General features: G+C 34.6%; 1 protein-coding gene across 6 annotated transcripts in view; it reads left to right on the plus strand.

The window, feature by feature from the left end:
* WASF1 (WASP family member 1) overlaps window positions 1-19,499 on the plus strand; it is a 74,285-nt gene that overhangs the window by 46,073 nt on the left and 8,713 nt on the right. For 4 of the 6 annotated variants that reach the window (XM_032408085.1, XM_032408083.1, XM_032408087.1 and 1 more), the window contains exons 2-8: window positions 1,264-1,424; window positions 7,207-7,341; window positions 11,742-11,895; window positions 12,976-13,093; window positions 14,599-14,771; window positions 16,772-16,951; window positions 18,054-18,682. In XM_032408085.1, the coding sequence (XP_032263976.1) occupies window positions 1,292-1,424; window positions 7,207-7,341; window positions 11,742-11,895; window positions 12,976-13,093; window positions 14,599-14,771; window positions 16,772-16,951; window positions 18,054-18,682 (1,522 nt within the window). In that variant the 5' untranslated portion in view covers window positions 1,264-1,291. Of the gene's footprint in view, window positions 1-1,263; window positions 1,425-3,197; window positions 6,508-7,206; window positions 7,342-11,741; window positions 11,896-12,975; window positions 13,094-14,598; window positions 14,772-16,771; window positions 16,952-18,053; window positions 18,683-19,499 lie in introns of those variants that run through there. The other 2 variants (XM_032408086.1, XM_032408088.1) reach the window with 2 other exon arrangements.

Consider the following 19,499-nt stretch of genomic DNA (forward strand, 5'->3'; position numbering starts at 1 on the left):
CTTCGCCATCTCCTTGTATAAATTAGAATAGTAGGTCTAGCCAGAGTGAGCATCTTTTCTGTGCCTTGGCAAGTTGTCCATTTGGATCAGCTTCCAACATTTTATTTTTGCATTTTTAATGTCAGGAAATATCTCCAAGAGTTTCTTTAATGTGAAGTTTTTTGCTTGCCTCACTTTCTCAGGGACGTTTTCTTTTTTGTCTCAACCACTTTCCTTATTTATGTCAATAAGTTTACCTTCACTAAATTCTGATTGCAGATCTAGAGTCTCTCAAACAGTGATAATGGCAACATTCCCACAATTGGCTGTTTCTTCTATTACTCCATTTACATTTGAACTCAGTTTCACTTCCAGCTTTATCATTTTTCATTTATTTACTGTACTTTTATCTTTGTTGGCCAATTCTCTCTTTTAGTTACCCATTTTGTAAAATTTCAGGTGGGTTTGGGGCAAGAAGGTAAGCCAGCTACATGCTTTGCTGTCTTTAGACAGGTGAATTGAATGACCAGTCACCTTCCAACTTTGGAAGGAAGTGATCAGTCACTGATCATAATATACATCTCTTATTAACATAGTGTTTTGTAGACTGAAGTGCTAACAAGGAAATTTATATTACCGCAGTTGTAGTTAATGTAGTGTGGTAAGTGAAATTGGAACCATGTTGTTGGAAACTGGTATTTTTGAACTAAACCTATGGTAACTGAAATTTGTGCAGATGTGAGACCTGGGAAGTAAGGGCTGCCTATAATGGAAGAAAGTGGAACTATTTAATCAATTAAAGATATGGTCGGTGTTGATGAGATTGAAGATGTAGGATTACTTGGACTATTTGATCTCTAAGCCATTGAATGCCTGATACATTTTATGTGGAAGTGTAAATTTGATCCTATTCTTCCAGCTTCTTTAATTCTCTTAAGCGCTTCCTTAGAGAAGACCTTTCACACCATTTCTGAAAACAAAACAAAAATCTAGTTGTAGTAAGTAAAAACTGTGGTTTTAGGAGAATAATAGTGATAGTGATTTATGAGTTCATTATAAAGCAAATGACATTGAAAATTGTTTTTTTCAATTTTTATATGATGTTGACATTCTAATAATTGAAGATGAAAGGTGGTTAATAAATTTTGATTCATTTAGTCAGCAACTCCATTTTCATTGTCTTTGTACTAGCAAAAATATTTTATTATTAAATGTGAAAGATGAGGTATTACTCTGTGTTGGGTACAATTGAATAATGTTAATTTACTGTTTGATTTCCTACAGGTGAACTGACACAGAGGTTGATCACAAGATGCCATTAGTGAAAAGAAACATTGATCCTAGGCACTTGTGCCACACAGCACTGCCTAGAGGCATTAAGAATGAACTAGAATGTGTAACCAATATTTCTTTGGCAAATATAATTAGACAACTAAGTAGCCTAAGTAAGTATTTTTATATCAATGAAAAATATTTCTTGCAAACCAGAATGTTATGCTTTAGAGTATGAGTATTAAGAAGATGTTCTTATGATTAATTTGGGGGGATGTTTGATGAGAAGAATACAAAGTTATCTTGAAAAATGTAGCCATTTTAAATAAAATTAATGAGTTTTAGTATCATTTCTTCTCTGCATGTTTCCTCTGGGAAAGAGAAATAAGGACAATTTTAGGAGCAGGATCACATGATGGACAAGAATTACTGAAATTGTTTTTAAAATATGATTGGATCTATGAAAGGTAGTGCCAGGGTTGTACTTTTGCTTGCTAATTATCATTGTTACTTTTTTAGAGGCTTCAATTATTCACTGGTATCTCTCTCTTTACATATATTCTATTAGCCTAAGGAAATATTTTTAGATTATTAAATATTTAAAATTAAAAGGTGTGAGTTAGTCACTACTCAGAGGATTAGGTTAGTCAAGTGAGTTGTCTAAAGGACATTAGGAGTGTGACAGGTAGCATGCTGTGAAAATAGCAAATGAACCTGGCCTCTCAGACAAAAGGCAAGCAGGTTGGCCAGATAGTAAAGGGACAGGTAGGGGAGGAGATAGGCAATGTGTTCCCATGATAAGACTGCAGAACAGAACTACTGAGTTAAGGAATTAGGTAAGTTATTCTAAATTTAAAATCAAGAAAATTTAAAAAATAAATCCAATCTGTCTTTTGAATTGATGGCTTAGCTTTTTAACAAGACATTTATATTTTATTTTAAAGAAAAAAACAAGATGTTCTTGGCCTTAGATGTATTCTCTAAGTGGTCCTAGATGTATCTTAGCAATACCTAGCCACATAGATTGTCCTTACAGGCAAGATTGACCCTTTTCTTTTCCTTTTAACTTTCTTTCTTTCTTTTTATAATTGAGTACTTAGCACAAGATAAAGAGAGGTTGTTAATCTGTTTCAAGTGGGAGCATTTGGACATACACACATGTAGCTAGAGCAACGTAAAATTTACCTTTGAATGCTCTTGGTGAGAGCACTAAATTTCTACATTGCCTATGAAATAGTTTTAAAAATAAAAGGATGTTTATTTGAATTTAAGTATATTCTTTGGCTCTTTCGGTGGTTATTTTTTCAGGTTGGTTATTGGCAGTGAATCATTAACATATTATTTACCTGTTTTTTTCTTGGGAAAGTCAATGTAGAATATACTTTTGAGACAAGTCAAAAGAAGAGTCCTAGGTATCAAATTAGTATATAATTAACGATATTTTTAAAGACATTTGCTGACCTTTTTTGTGACCTAGCACTAATTGAATCTAACATGACTTTGTATAAAATTTGTATTACGGGGCGCCTGGGTGGCTCAGTCATTAAGCGTCTGCCTTCGGCTCTGGTCATAGGATGGAGCCCCGCATCGGGCTCCCTGCTCGGCAGGAGGCCTGCTTCTCCCTCTCCCACTCCCCCCTGCTTGTGTTCCCTCTCTTGCTGTCTCTATCTCTGTCAAATAAATAAATAAAATCTTCTAAAAAAATAAAAATAAAGTAAAATTTGTATTACTACATGTACATGAGTACATCAGTTAATATTGAAATACATATTAAGAGCATAGAAATGACAATATAGTTAAAATTTTTTTTTTTTTAAGATTGTATTTATTTATCTGACAGAGACAAAGCGAGAGAGGGAACACAGCAAGGGGATTGGGAGAGGGAGAGGCAGGCTTCCCACCAAGCAGGGAGCCCGATGCGGGGCTCAATCCCAGGACCCCGGGAACATGACCTGAGCTGAAGGCAGACGCTTAACGACTGAGCCACCCAGGCACCCCAAGTTAAAATATTTCTTAAAGTGAATTTTGGATCTAATACAGGCATGTTGTTTTAGGTATATTCCCAATGTAGAATTTAGAGCTAATATAACAATTAAGAGTGTTAATTTGCTGTACTAACCCATTTTTTAATATAACCTAAAGAGGAAACTTAAGGAATGTTCAAGTCTGGTATAATCCCTGTAAGTAACATCTATCAGCAAGCACATGGTCATGTTGTAGCCAAACTCTCAAAATAGAAATACCTTGTAAAAATATAACTGGTGCTTCAGATTTGGAATCCGAGACTATTGTAGACATTTTCTAAGCAGTTTGTAGAGATTCAAAAACAAAGGAAAACCCATAAATATTGTAGCAAGGTGTAACAATAGTTTACTGCCCTGGAATTAAACTCTCTGGCAGTTTTCCCACTGATATAGTTGGAAATCCAGAATTAAATTTAAAATGCCCCTAGCTAGCCAGAATAAACAAGCCCATGCACTAAAAACTATGTTCATAAAATAGCCAATTGATTCCTCTCTCAGAGTCATTTACTTTTACTTTGATATTTCATACAGGTTTGATGATCTGATTTCCAAACATATATGCTTCATAACATTAAAAGAGGAAGGTATAGGGGAGATAAAAATAGAAGCAGGTGTTACCTAAGCCAGTCAAAAGAAGTAGTTTACAGCAAAGGAAGAAGAGACATAAGGGGAGAAGCAATATAAAAACGGGATAGAGGCCATTTCATGTAAAAGCAGATATTCTTACACATTTCGAGGCTGCTTTCTCACATAGAACATTTTGATTTCATAATCAACTCATTACTGAGTCCTCAAGAAAAGATTAAATTATGTTTAATTTTGTATTTCTACTTAAGACGGAGAAGCTTAAAATAGATTTTACATCAGTTTTCATCCAAAGTAGTTAAAATAATTAATGCATTAAATAATCTGTGAATTACTTAGTAAACTTGGCTATCCAAAATGGTTCTAGGTAATTGAGATGTTGACTTTGGTACTATCGTTAACACCAAAAGTGTTAAGAGAACACCGAAATAAAGGTCAATTGCAGGGGACATCCTCCTGTCTTAGGGGACAGCCTCCTGTCTTCTTCCTTACAAAAATGTTTTTCCTAGTAGAGCACAATTCTTTTATAATAGATAATAACTGAAAACATAGAATTCACTTTCTATAAATTTCTTCTTTTATACCAAAATTCTTTCCCATTTTATTGTTGTCTTATGACCATTGAGTCTCTAATTACCTGAGGGATCTTTTGCCATTCTCTCTTCCCAAGGCCATCCTTCTGTTGAATACAGCCAGTTCATGCTACCAAGATGAGCTGGTAGAGCCTAAATTTGACAGATAGATGATAGCAAGGTAGGAGGGAGGATAAATAGATTGGCCTGATAAGACTAATTGGAAACATAGACAATAAACAGATAACACTGAACACTTGGCTGTGTGATAAAGCTACGTGGTTCTTGTCTGAAAAGAGTATACCCCTTTTGAATTGAAGAGTCGAATATGATTAATACTGAAACCATTCTGAACAGTGTGATCATGTATATAATTAAAATCATGAGTTTTAGATTACAGGGACTGAGAAAAGAGATAAAAATAAGGTGAAGTCATTACAGGAGTCTTGCTGAATGAAATGTGAATTGAATTGGGCCTTTAAGAAACAAAAGAATTTGGAAAATGGAGAGGAAAGAGGAAGGAAGGTATTTTTAGCTTGCAAGAATAGGCAAATGAATAGAGGCAAAAATAAATATGTAAGGGGGATTAAAGGGACAGATGATATTGGATAATATGGCAGACCCTGATTTTGGAAAACAGAGAATGTTAGTTGAGAGGATTTTGATTTAGATTTAAACATAGATGATAAGATAGTAAGGAGAACAAGTAGGTTCTTGAAGGGTAAGAAGGATAATACTTCTAAGGTTAATTCAAATTCAGATACATGCCCAATCAATTTTACATTACAAACTTTATTCCTTTTACCTCAAAGAGAAAGAGGAGGTAAATTTGGAAATTAAGAAGGGATATGAAAAGAGAACAGATGGGATGTTTATTTTATCCACTGAAGTACTTTAGTACTTAAACCTGTAGTGGGGGGAACATAGACTCTTTTTAAAAAATCTTTTGAGAAACTGTGGTCCCTCCGGAAAAAACATTTAAAAACCTGTGAATAATTTTCCATTGGTTTACAGCTTATAAATTAAGGATCCCTATGTTCAACTAAGCTCTTTTAAGGAAGAAATTGTCTCTTCTCTCTCTGTATTCCTAGCATTTGTATCCCTAACATCAGTTGAATAAATGAATAACTTTATACCTGCCTTTTCTTACACTTGGGACTTGGGGTGCTTTCCTTATCTGCCAGAGAAACTGTTCTGAAAGTGTCTCAGACACCATCCTACACCCAAAATTTAGGTGCTTTTTTCTCTATGTTCTGTGGCTTTTACCTTAAATTATAGTAAGGGATGTCTATTGCTGACCTCCTACCCTGTATGTGGAACTCTGCCAGGTTCTTTGCTCACTGTCTCCTTTTCTTATAAATTCTTTTTGAAGCAGATATTTTTATCCCTATTTTACAGGTGAGGAAATTGATACCAAGGCCTCAAAGTGAATGGAATAAAGATTTGGACTTATTTATTAAATTGCTTTTCGTATTTGTTTAGATGTCTGTTTCTCCCTCTGTTCAAAACTCATCAATGGCAGAGACCTTCTTCCATCATTTTTATATAGCCAGGGTCTGGTACAATGTCTGGCACATGAGACCTTTTCAGTCAATTTGGTTTAAAGATATATGTGAGTAAATGAATATATACAAAATGATTCTTTTTTATTATATTTTTGTAGACATTAAAGTTCTTAATTTATTATAGAGACTTTAAAGTTCTGATTTTTTTTCTTAAAGATTATAGAATCTTCTAGGACAGGAATTTTATGTTTTACTTTTTGGTGCCTTCAGAAGGTCATCCACCTGCCTGGCACAGGGCGAGCCCTCATTAAATACTTGTTGATTTAACTGATAATTTATTGAAGTACCTTGAAAAAATGCAATATTATTCAAATATAAACCAGTGAGATTAATGAATTCATTTAATAAATACTTATTATCTCTGTCTCAGGAACTGTCTCAATAGATCTTACTGTTCAGCTAGATTTAACCTACACAGTATCTTTGGGTCTGAAATGTCTTAATTTAGGAAGACCATCAATTTTTTTTTTTATTCAAAGGTGCACATAATAATTGACTCACCTTTATATTGTAAGTATGCATTACTTTATATGTTCTAAATACACTTGAATAATGTTTTCATTATAGGTTACCTAAACTTCTCCCTGGCTTACTTACTAGATAGAAATTTCTATTTTTTTTTCCTCCTTTTTTCTCCTTTAGAATAGGATTATTTTTGCTTATTCTTTTCAGTAATAGAAATTTATATGACTAGAGAAAATACAGTGATTTTAGATTTATGATGCTTTTTTTTAGGAAAATAGAACAAGAAAATATAAAATATCTCATAAATTTTCAGAATCTATGTTTTGGTCTTCTGTTGGTCTTATGAAGACTCTTAGATCTTGCCATTTGGCCTGAAAATCAGTTCTAGTGTAGAGTGTATTTATGAATGCTGATTTAAAAGAGGTATTATTTGTATGTACTTTTACATCATAATGTTCTCTAACTTTAACAACTGGGCAGGTATGGATAAAGCAGGTAGAGTATTTGCATTTTACGCACAAGACACCTAGCAGGAAGTGGTAGAGCTAGTATTTAAAACCAGATTTCCCAGGGTTTATGTTGTTTTCCCACTCTGTCTCACTTTGGTTACTTTAGGATTTAAAGTATAAACTAGTTCCAAATAAATGCCAAATTCATTAGGACAGCACTTTTAAAATGTTAAATTGTCTGATATTTATCTCTCATCACATTAAATTTTATGGTATATGTTTCATTTTTGCATAGGCAAATATGCTGAAGATATATTTGGAGAATTGTTCAATGAAGCACATAGTTTTTCCTTCAGAGTTAACTCATTGCAAGAACGTGTGGACCGTTTATCTGTTAGTGTTACACAGCTTGACCCTAAAGAAGAAGAATGTAAGTTTATTCATATTATATTTTCTTTCACATATATCTTAGGTTTGGTGAGATGAGCAATATATTTAAGAAAAGTATACTAAACACAGTTTATTACAAGTCTTTTTTACCCATGGCCTTTGATGTACATGTTGTAATAAATCAGTGAATTATCTAAAAATATCATTAGTATGGCTCCTGGCTTTTCTATTGTCTTTTTCTTTTTTGCTTCTTCTTTTTGTATATTAAATAGCTTTTAATTTTTTGACATAAAATTTTTTTGAAGATTTTATTTACTTATTTTAGAGAGAGAGAAAGTGAGCATGGAGGGGGAGAGGGAGAGAGAATCTCAAGCACACTCCACAGGATATGGAACTCTGTCTCATGACCCTGAGATCATGACCTGAGCCGAAATCAAGAGTTGGACACTTAACCGACTGAGACATTCAGGCACCCCTGACATAAAAAAAAAAAAACTTTAGCCAGACTTTTTCTCCATTCTTTTTTTCTTTTCTCCTTTATAATTTATTTGTATACTTTTGTCCTAGAAATAAAAATTGTTTGAAAATTACTTGAAATCTTTAGGTTTTATTCTGTAAGAATATAATTCCTTTTAATATTCTTTTGTGTGTGCATATTGTTAAATTGCTAAATTCTGAATGAATTATTTGAATGTTACTCCCCACTTTAAATAACCATTTCCCAAAATACCCAAATTGCCTGTTTATAGGACAAAAGTGTTCTATACTGAGTATTAAACCAGGGATATCATGTAGAAAACAATATATTGCAATCTGAAATAATGGTAGAAACTTTAGTGATAAAACAACATTTTATACTTTGATAGAATACATTGAATGCTGTTGTGTCTCAAATTCCTCTTTTTGGTTTTTTGGGTGTTTTTTTTTTCTTACACAAAAAGAAATGAAACTATTCAGAACATAATTTCCACTTATTTTCCCTAGAGAATTACTTAATGTATGTCTCTTATAACCCTTTCTTCAAAATATTTTTTTGTTGAATAACTTTTTTAGTATAAGTGCAAGTTTTATAATAGACCTAAACTTGAATGAAAATAATAGAAGATATCACTGGGAAAAGCAAAAAATAGAATGTAATGATAAATATCTTCATGACTGAACCAACTTCTTTTGATATAACCTAATTTAAAGCTTAAAAAAGTAGACAACATGTTAAGTTTCTACTAATTCCAAAGTGATAAACTCAGATCTGGATGTGAAAAATCAAAACAGTAGTTTTTCTTCTTAAACAGCATTATTGAGGTATATTTCATACACCCTACAATTAACCTGTCTAAAGTTAAAGTGTACAGTTCAGTGGTTCTTAGTATATTCACAGAGTTATGCAACTATCAGCATAATCACATTTTCATCACTCAAAAAAGAAACCATATACCCATTAGCAGTCGCTCCCTATTTTTCCTTTCTCCCAGCCTCTAGCAATCACTAATCTACTTTCAGTCCCTATGGTTTCACCTATTCTGGACATTTCTTATGAATGGAATCATACAATATGTGGCCTTTAGTGATTGACTTCTTTCATTTAGCCTAATGTTTTCATTATTGGTTCATGTTGTAGAATGTATTTGCATTTCCCTGAAGACTAATGATGTTGAGCTTTTTCTCATGGCTTGTAACCATTTAGAGACAAGTGATCCAGCACCAAGTGGTAAAGCTAGGATTTAAAATCAGGTTTAAGTGACTTATCAGATGTGTACCTTCTTTGGAGGTCCTTTTCCCATTTTTAAGTTGGAATGTTTTTCTTTTTCTTGAGTTATAAGAATTCTGTATATATTCTTGATCCAAGTCTCTTATCAGATATATGATTTACATCCCATTCTATGGGTGATTTTTCTTAGTGATATCTTTTGAAGCATGTACATGTATATTAATTATACTTCATGAAATTCTCGAAATAATTGCTACTAGCGAAAAAATACTTTATGGCCATACTTTCAAATATATAATTTACCTCCAAATTTTTTAAAGTTAAACATTTAAGTTATAAATATATGCCATCTAATAATATAGAAATACAGAGGTAGTTCCTATATGTAACAGAAATAAAAATTAACACTTAGTTTCAAAATACTGTTAAATTTTAACTAGTATCTTAGTACTCCAATTAAAATTAAAAACAAAAATACACGTAAAAGTTAAGTAACTTAAACGATATGTTTAAGTGTTTAAAAAAATTTTAATGTGCCAGTAACTGTCACAATTTTTCATAGTTTCCTTTAAAATTATGGGGAGCATTGGAGAAGGATTCAGAATCTAAAAGATGAATTGCTTAATATGATATCATTTTGGGGTTGTTGGAAAGAAGAAATTTTCAAAATTATTTGACCTAGATTTTTAAATTCAGTTCACATGAAATAACATTATGAAGACAATACTAAATTATGGAGTGTAATATCAGTATTTTTGTTTTCTAAATTACTATTAAATAATTTAAGTAATGGTGAGAACTATGACTATAATTTAGAAAATGTGTAAAAAATGAGTTTTTAAACAAAGACCTATATAATTATATTTAATTATGTTTACAAATATTTTGTTGACTTTCTGTGTTACGTAATACTATTTAAATATCAGATGTCGTTGTTGGCAACTGGACGGGCTTTTGTCACGGTAGCCTGTTAAGACAAATGGTAAATGAGACCGGCTAAAGATGGAAAATTGCTAAATAATGGGGCACCTGCGTGGCTCAGTTGGTCAAGCGTAGGACTCTTGGTTTCGGCTCAGGTCATAGTCTCAGGGTCATGAGATCAAGCCCCATGTTGGGCTCCACCCTCAGTGCGGAGTCTTAGAGTTTCTCTCTCCCTCTTCCTCTGCCCCCTCCCCACTCTCTCTCTCTCAAATAAATCTTTTTTTTTAAAAGTGCTTATTACTTTATACATTCTTTACATCCTTGACTAAGAAAGTTTTGAGAGATTTAACACTAGGTTCCATCCTGGTTATATACTTCTGGTAAATAAGTGGGGTTGGGGAGTGGCAAAAATTGATCCATTTTGATTATAGAAAACAGAGGCCACATCTGACAGGAGCCAGAGAACAGTGTGTGGTGTTAGGGCTAAGGGATCAGTCTCAGAAGCAGACAGATCTGGGTTTTCTGTTCTGGCTCCACTGCTTATTAACCATTTTGCCTTGGGCCAGTTATGTAATGTTTCCTAGTCTTGGTTTTCTTATGTTTGAAGTGGAATAATAATTTCTCTTCTCAGTGAATTGTTGCAAAGATTAAGTAAAATAAAAATTAGTGAGAATATTTAGCACATATAGTCCATACTCATTAAATATCTCTTATATCATTCTTTAGCGATAATGAGAAAAAACTTTTTTCCTTCTCTGAATTTTACTTTGGTATTTTTGAGTGTGTTAGAAATCATGCAGCAGTGGAATACTAGGAAGACAGTCCTGGTGTGGCCATTGCAGAGCCACATTGCTCCAACTATTCCTAGATCCAAACGTTCTTGCTGAGTGAATTTTACTTGTGAGGATGATAGAGATACTATTTTAGGGAGAAGAATAATTTTAGAATTATGTAGTACTGGCCTTGCTCTGGTATAAAGCATTTATCTACATACTTAAAGCCATATTAAATATGTTAGAAATCACCTACTTTTTTAATATCAAAAAGTCAATCTAGGAGTTAAGAACATACTAATTTGTTACATTTCTTATTTTAATATGCTGCATAGTCCAAAAGAAAATGAGTAAATGAAGTTATTTTAGATTATCATGTATGTGATGGAGCTCTGCTGGTTACTGGAGATACTAATGTGCAAGACAGTGTCAGTCTTCAGGAGCTTATAGCTAAGTAGAGATCCTTGTAGTATAAGATAAAACATAAGTGAAATAGATGATGATATAGATTCCCCGGTACTTGAAAATATTTTCTTTATGGCAAAGTTTGTTTTAAGTTTAAAGCATATGTATAATATTTATAGTCTAGATAGCATAGAGGTCAACAGTATGTTTAGCCCAGAATGCCACTGAAGACTAAGTAATTCCTTCAGTGTTGTTGATATAAGCTAAATAAAAGTAATAAAGGGAAATGGGAAAAAAAGATTATTTAAAAAAAGGAAGAGGAAAAATGTGGGCTAGTGGGGGCTGGGGATGGCAAGTAGGAAAAAGATGTTTGATGGGAAATGTAGATAATGCTTCAGGTATCATTAGAGCCTTCTGAGCCTTAGAAATCAAAGGTGCCTTCAAACTTACCTGGTTGGAATGATATTGGGATATAATGATAGAACATTTAAAATGTGGTTCCTGATTTACAAGCCTCTACAGTCACAACTTCCTGAGCTGTGCTGACTCTTAAACAAATACAGTGTGTGAATTTGTATTTATGTTAATCCACTTAGTAAAATAAATAAAATACATTTTTGATTTTTGTTTTAGTGTCTTTGCAAGATATAACAATGAGGAAAGCTTTCCGAAGTTCTACAATTCAAGATCAGCAGCTTTTCGACCGCAAGACTTTGCCTATTCCATTACAGGAGACATACGATGTTTGTGAACAACCTCCACCTCTCAATATACTCACTCCTTATAGGTCAGTGGGCTACTAGATATGCAGGCTGGCTATTTATTGCAGAATTTCAGTCCAAATCAGTAGCAGTTTACCTTTAAATGCTAAATCCCCAAACATTTTTTACATCACTGGGCTTTTCACCAACACAGAGAACCCTCCTCATCCACCACATTTAGAAAACTTTTGCTTTATTCACTAGGTGCGTTCCTAAGATTCTGGCATACAGAAGACAAGACTTATTCAAGGGAGTTGTTTTAAGAAGTATTATTAGTCAAAGCCAGTGGCAGACTTAATAATATGAAGGGGCAAAGAGTTACTGTCTTTTTAATGTAATAGTTGGTCAGATGAAAAATAAAAAATGAAGAGCTCAAAATTCCACCATGCTAACAAAATATCATTTTTGCTTGCTCATGCCTACTCTTGATCTATATGGATTCAAGTTTTTACAAAATGCATATGTAGCATCTGTTTTTAAAATGTTTTTTACCATTTAAAATAAAATCTGGAATTCCTCAGGCTTTCTTTGGGGGTATTTTCACATGATTTGTTAAATGGGTAATTTAAGATACACGACGCATATCCTGAACAAAATGGTATTCAGATATTTATCTGAAACTGTTTTGTCAGTATGCAAGTCATTGGATGAAAATAACTGTTATTACTAGAATGAGTTTTAAAGGATATTTTTGGGGCTTGGTGAGATAATAAGTAAATTAGAGTATTGGCAGAAACCCTGTGTAATTTCTCTATTCTAAATGATATTATTGTCTTTTCAGGCTTTTATCTTTGGCAGAACCTTTTGTAACTATTGGAATTTCCCAAAGGACTTTTAGAAAAGTTGGTATTCAGCACAAGTTAGGGATGAAAATTGTCCAGCTGTTCTTCAGATTAGTAACACCAACTCTGAAAAACACTTTTTTTTCCATTGTCCTTAGTTTTTTGATTCGTGAGAAATATTTTATTGATGCAGCATTCTAATTTATTTTGTCAGTATTTTTATACATGCTGTATTTCATTAATGTAAGAGAAAAAAACATTTTAGTAAAATTATTCTGATTGCCTAAGTCTTACTGATATATGTTTTAATATTTTACATTTTAGAGATGATGGTAAAGAAGGTTTGAAGTTTTATACCAATCCTTCGTATTTCTTTGATCTATGGAAAGAAAAAATGTTGCAAGATACAGAGGATAAGAGGAAGGAAAAGAGGAAACAGAAGGTATTACAAGAGATTCAAAGAATTGAAGTTAGTTTTGGTGTATTTGTGTTTTGTTGCATACAGGGAACTTTATTAAGCTTGTATCTTGACAGTTTTATACTGAAGTCTTTATAACCACACAGGAAGATCACAGTCTAATGGGGGAACAGGTGAGCAATCAGATTATTATAATATGGTATGATAAGCGCCATAACAGAGGTATGTGTGGAGGGTTTAGGTAGCACAAAACTGCACCTGCTTTAGCCAGAAGACAGGGTTGGTAAACACTTTCAACAAAGCTTATAATAAATATTGCAGAACAAATAGGAATTAAGCGGACCAGGGAAGAGGAGAAGGGCATTCTGGTAAGAAGGGATGAAGAAATATTGTGCAGATATTGGCAAAGTAGATTAAGTTATATTTTCTTACCACAGATCATATCCTAAATGTTTTGGAAAGATGATTATATTCTCACTAAATTCCTGTTGTCTGTCTGCTGTGTTGCCATTTCCTACTTTGTAATAAAATTCACTTGGATCTCCTTTATTCCATGTTGATGATAACTGGAAATAAAGAGGAAGCAAAATTGGGATTTAGGCAGAATTATGAAGGAGGCAAAATCCCTCTGTTTCTCCTGTAACTATCTCTCCTCTCCTCCCTTTCCCTCATAATGCCTTCATTTTATTTTCTGTACTAGATAGTATCCCAGCGTTCTAGCCAGAGTTTACAAACTGGTGACTGGAAGCTCAAATTATGCCTGCAGTCAGTGTTTTGTTTGACAAAAACAGTGGTTTTAAAATTCTTGAACTGGAAAGCCTTGAATGGGCATGCCTGTTTTTTGTTTTTTTTTTTCATTACAATCCCCATCTTACACCTGACTTTCTTCATTCATTTCACAATGTTCACATGAACATTTCACATTCATGTATGTGATCTGCTTGGCCCCTTTGGGCATTTGACGTTGTTACACCAACTCTAAACCTCTCTATGCTTTCTCCCACAATTTGAATTATTTTGTGTTTTATTTTTTGAATACCCTGTTTCTGATGAGGGACACAGTTGTTATGGGTTAATTGGATAATTGTATTGGCTAGCTAATTGGTCACTTTCCAGATTATATAGCCTTAATAAATTTTCAGGTTTTGGTTAGAGTTAGTGCCATTAATGGTAGAAATTTCACTCATTATAGCAAAAACTAATAGATGTGGGAGCAGAATTGGTGAATCTTTTTTCATCCGAAAGGACTTTCTGACCTCAAATTTTATTATTTAGGCATACTATTTTTATCTGGTGCATCAATTCAAATTAGAGGTTAAAGAAACATGACAAGAAGCTGGGATTGGAAGCAAGCTAGCTAAGATTTAATTCTGAATGTAGCAATGAACTGTCTCTGTGTTACTTTAACTATATTATGATGGCATTGTCTTTTTCAGTATTAATGTTAGAATTTTATTTTGATTGTTATAACATCTTTTTAAAAACTTAGCCCTTCAGCATTTGGCTTTGTTTTAATACATCTGTTATAGCAGAAAAATCTAGATCGTCCTCATGAACCAGAAAAAGTGCCAAGAGCGCCTCATGACAGGCGGAGAGAGTGGCAGAAGCTGGCCCAAGGCCCGGAGCTGGCGGAAGATGATGCTGATCTCCTACATAAGCATATTGAAGTTGCTAATGGCCCAGCCTCTCATTTTGAAACAAGGTTTCTTTTCTTTTGTTTGTTAACAAAATTAATGATAAAATACTGGCTCTGTTTCTAATATCTATGCCTCTAATTCTTAGGTCCTGAATTGTTGAACCAGCAGACCCTGCTTTAGCTATAAAAATTATTTTGAAACCCTGACCACTGTGAGCCTACTAAAGTCTGATCTTGGGCCGGTCGTTTTCATACCTGGATTTTAGTTTTGTCATCTATAGAAAAAGGTGGTTGGAATAGATGATCTTCAGGGTTGTTTTAGCTTTCATATGAAGTCTCCATGCTCTCTCAGGCAGAGTCTGCTAGAATTTCATAATAGAGGAATGGGGTCTGGAATGTTTTTGAAATATTACTGATTCACTACATATGAAATAGGAGCTGAGAAAGGGTCATATTTTGTTCCTTTTTCTTTCTCCTGGCTCCCTTTCTATGCCACATCTCCCACCTCAGTTACATCAGGACTTTTAAACAAAATTACTCATCCCCTTTTGCAGAACTATAGAATAGGTCTTTTTTCCTTTCTCAGTAGCCATGGCCCCATCTAAGTAACATGCTATCCTAACTAAACATTATACTAGCATCTCTCTGTAAAGGAATTTGTGTATAGTTGAATGAGTATAGTTATTATTATATATATTATAGCTACTGATTTTTGAATGGAAAAGAGCTTAAAGTTTTCTTTGGAATAATACATGTAAATTATTAGGCTAATATCTTGGCCAAGTTTAGGAGTAATATATGTGTAAGATACTATTTATATGCATTACTGGAAGAAAAAGACCAAAAGGATTGAGATTTATTTTAAAAAGTAATCTATAGGGGCGCCTGGGTGGCTCAGTCGTTAAGCATCTGCCTTCGGCTCAGGTCATGATCCCAGGGTCCTGGGATTGAGCCCCGCATCAGGCTCCCTGCTCGGTGGAGAGCCTGCTTCTCCCTCTCCCACTGTCTCTCTCTCTGTCAAATAAATAAAATCTTTAAAAATATATATATAAATAAAAAGTAATCTATAGATAAACATTTTTTTCTACTACTGTTAAGTAATTATGATATTACCTTACCCGGTAACATAAGTACAATACAGTTAATCCTTGAACAACGAGAGAGTTAGGGGCACCAATCCCTTGTGCAGTCAAAAGTCCACATGTAACTTTTGACTTCCCAAAAACTTAACTACTAATAGACAACTGTTGACGGAAGCCTTACTGAGAACATAAATAGTCATTTAACACATATTTTGTATGTTACGTGTATTATATATTGTACTTTTATAATAAAGTAAGCCACAGAAAAAATGTTAAGAAAATCATAAAGAAAATACATTTACAGTGCAGTACTGTAAAACAAAAAACCTCATATAAGTGGATGTGCTCAGTTCAAACCTGTATTCAAAGTCAGCTGTATTTTCTAACTTACTTTGTGTACATTTGTCCCCAGCATGCACTACAATCAGTAAATATTTACAAACCTTAAGTCACATGTTGCTTTGTTACTCAGTTATTTTCTGAGTACCTACCACCTTAAAAAAACACCAAAAAGATGAAACAATATAATTAGCCATCCCTGTGGTGCTAGTATCATGGAGGCCTTTCTCACCGATAAAGACATTTGGAAGTCAGTCAGGTTTAAGAGAGCAACGAGATATCCTAATGGTAGAAAACTCCAGTTTTCATATTCTAGCTTTTTGTCATTGGCATCATGTTTTAAAGGAAAAAAATTAAATAGAGACAGATAGCTTTGAACACAGTTTGCCAAAAGTTAATTACTTTCTTTTCTTGTTTATAAGATTCTATATGTAATACTTTTTATCCTTGTGAATTGAATTAGTATTATTAGTAGGTTGCATTGTGAGCAGCATTCTTTGTTTTAAAAGCAGTAATAAATTTCTGAAGTTTCTTAGTAGTGGTTAAAATATTGGCATTCAAAGGATACATGTTAAATATCTCCTGTAGAACACTTTACTCACCAGTAATTCAAGAAAAATACACTGATACTGTATTTTTTTTTAGACCTCAGACATATGTGGACCATATGGATGGATCTTACTCACTTTCTGCCTTGCCATTTAGTCAGATGAGTGAGCTTCTGACTAGAGCTGAGGAAAGGGTCTTAGTCAGACCACACGAACCTCCTCCACCTCCACCAATGCATGGAGCAGGGGATGCCAAACCCATACCGACCTGTATCAGGTATGTTGGGACAGGCACATGATATTTGTTCCTAGGGGTTGGTAACCTTTTTCTTGAAAGGACCAGTTAGTAAATATTTTAGGCTTTGTGGGCATACGTTCTCTGTCACAGCTACTCAGCTCTGCCATTGTTGCGTGAAAACAGCCATAGACTACACGTAAATAAATGCCTGTTTGTGTTTCAACGAAACCTTATTTACAAAAACAGAGAGCAGTTCAGGTTTGCCCTGTGGGACGTCATTCACCACCTCTGATAAAAGCTGACCCGTTCTCGAGGAAAATTTAGTGAATGAGAATTTACTTTAAAGATTAAAGTGTGTTTCATTTTATTATAGCTTTCTTATCAAGCACATGATGTGCAGTATATTAATAAAAATTAAGAATTTCTGGACTGTGGTAAGGGACTAAGAAATGGGAACCATAGGTGTGATTCTAAGTGTTAATTTGGTATTATGGGGAATACTCCGAGAATTTGAGAGAAAAAAGGCAATAATCTTTCAGTAAAGCAATTTTGAAGTTGAATTTTGTCCATTGTTATCAAGATTATAAAATTTTTAATAGGTAAATAAAGACCAGCTTTATAATTTTCAGTTAAAAAAATCAGCCTTCTATCACTGAGTCATTTGATGTTCCATCCTCAGGAAGGAAGAGAGCCATAAATTTCCTTTTGTGGCTTGTAATTAGTTGTTATTGATTTAACTGAAATGACATATGATGAGTCTTAATAGCTTCAGTATCAATGTGGCGTTGTAATGGCCACAGGTATTGCTACAAATATTGTAATATGATAAATGTTGAGTCATTATAAAGACTCCTACCACAGCATAAAATTGAACATTTTATTTATCAAAGTAAGCATAAAATGCTTGAGTGTATATGACAGGTGCATGGAAGGAGGAGACCATTTAGAATATTACAAACGAAAGCACCACCTCTTCATTTTCTTGTTGGTATCTTCCCTTCACCCTAAATACTGAAGAATTTTTAATTTCTTTAGGAACATGTTAATGCATCTACCCTGATACAATGACTGATAGTTGTATCTTTCCTGTGGTTGGTTCTTTCTCTTTTAATAACTTGCTAGGATTTCTTTATCATTTCAGTTCTGCTACAGGTTTGATGGAAAATCGCCCTCAGTCACCAGCTACAGGCAGGACACCTGTGTTTGTGAGCCCCACCCCCCCACCTCCTCCACCACCTCTTCCATCTGCCTTGTCAGCTTCTTCCTTGCGAGCCTCAATGACTTCGACTCCTCCCCCACCAGTACCTCCCCCGCCTCCACCTCCAGCCACTGCTTTGCAGGCTCCAGCAGTACCTCCACCTCCAGCTCCTCTTCAGATTGCCCCTGGAGTTCTGCACCCAGCTCCTCCTCCAATCGCACCCCCTCTAGTACAGCCCTCTCCGCCAGTCGCTAGGGCTGCCCCAGTGTGTGAGACTGTACCAGTTCATCCGCTCCCACAGGGCGAAGTCCAGGGGCTGCCCCCACCCCCACCACCGCCTCCTCTGCCTCCGCCTGGCATTCGGCCACCATCCCCTGTCACAGCTGCAGCTCTTACCCATCCTCCCTCTGGGCTCCATCCAGCTCCATCTACTGCCCCAGGTCCCCATGTTCCATTAATGCCTCCATCTCCTCCATCGCAAGCTATACCTGCTTCTGAGCCAAAGCGTCATCCATCAACTCTACCTGTAATCAGTGACGCCAGGAGTGTACTTCTGGAAGCAATACGAAAAGGTAATTGCCTCATGGCCGTTCAGAGCATTGCTATGGTAGCATTAGAAACTTTCTAAATATTTGACACAGTAACATTTTCCTCACTTATAAAATTTTAGATGATCGTATTTTTGCACAAATGGTTTTTATTTTTTATTTTCTTTATTTTTAAAAGATTTTATTTATTCATTTGAGACACAGAGATACAGAGAGAGAGAGAGAGCATGAGCAGGGGGAGAGGCAGAGGGAGAGGGAGAAACAGGCTTCCCGCCGAGCCAGGAGCCCAATGTGGGGCTTGATCCCAGGACCCTGGGATCATGACCTGAGCTGAAGGCAGACACTCAACCATCTGAGCCACCCAGGTGCCTCTCACAAATGGTTTTTAGAAAGGAAAGCTGTGTTCAACGTGTATTTTAAATCATTTTCCAGAAAATATATCACATTTAATTATTTTCATACTTTGGTAGGGATTCTTAAAATGTTTATCGAATAAATGAGAAATTAAAAGTATCAGACTTACAGAAAATTTAGTTAAAACCCTTTATATTATGTTTAATATGTATGTTAACTCCTTTAAAAATGGTATTTTCTTCAGTGTTAAGGCTGTCCATTTGGTGTATCAGTGACACTTGCTCTACCAGATGCCTTTAAGGATTAACGTTCCTCTCTCAGTAACAAGGGAAAGACCTCTCATATTCATTCATTTATTCAGCCAGCATTTCCTAGGCACCTCCTCTAAGCTAGGCACCAACAGTATAGAATGAGTAATAGTGCCTTTCCCTCGATTCCTTGGGAGAATAAAGCCACAGGAAATATACTCAACAACGTTCATTTGACC

Source organism: Phoca vitulina, unplaced genomic scaffold (genome assembly GCF_004348235.1).
Source record: "Phoca vitulina isolate PV1807 unplaced genomic scaffold, GSC_HSeal_1.0 scaffold9, whole genome shotgun sequence".
Lineage (NCBI taxonomy): Eukaryota > Metazoa > Chordata > Mammalia > Carnivora > Phocidae > Phoca > Phoca vitulina.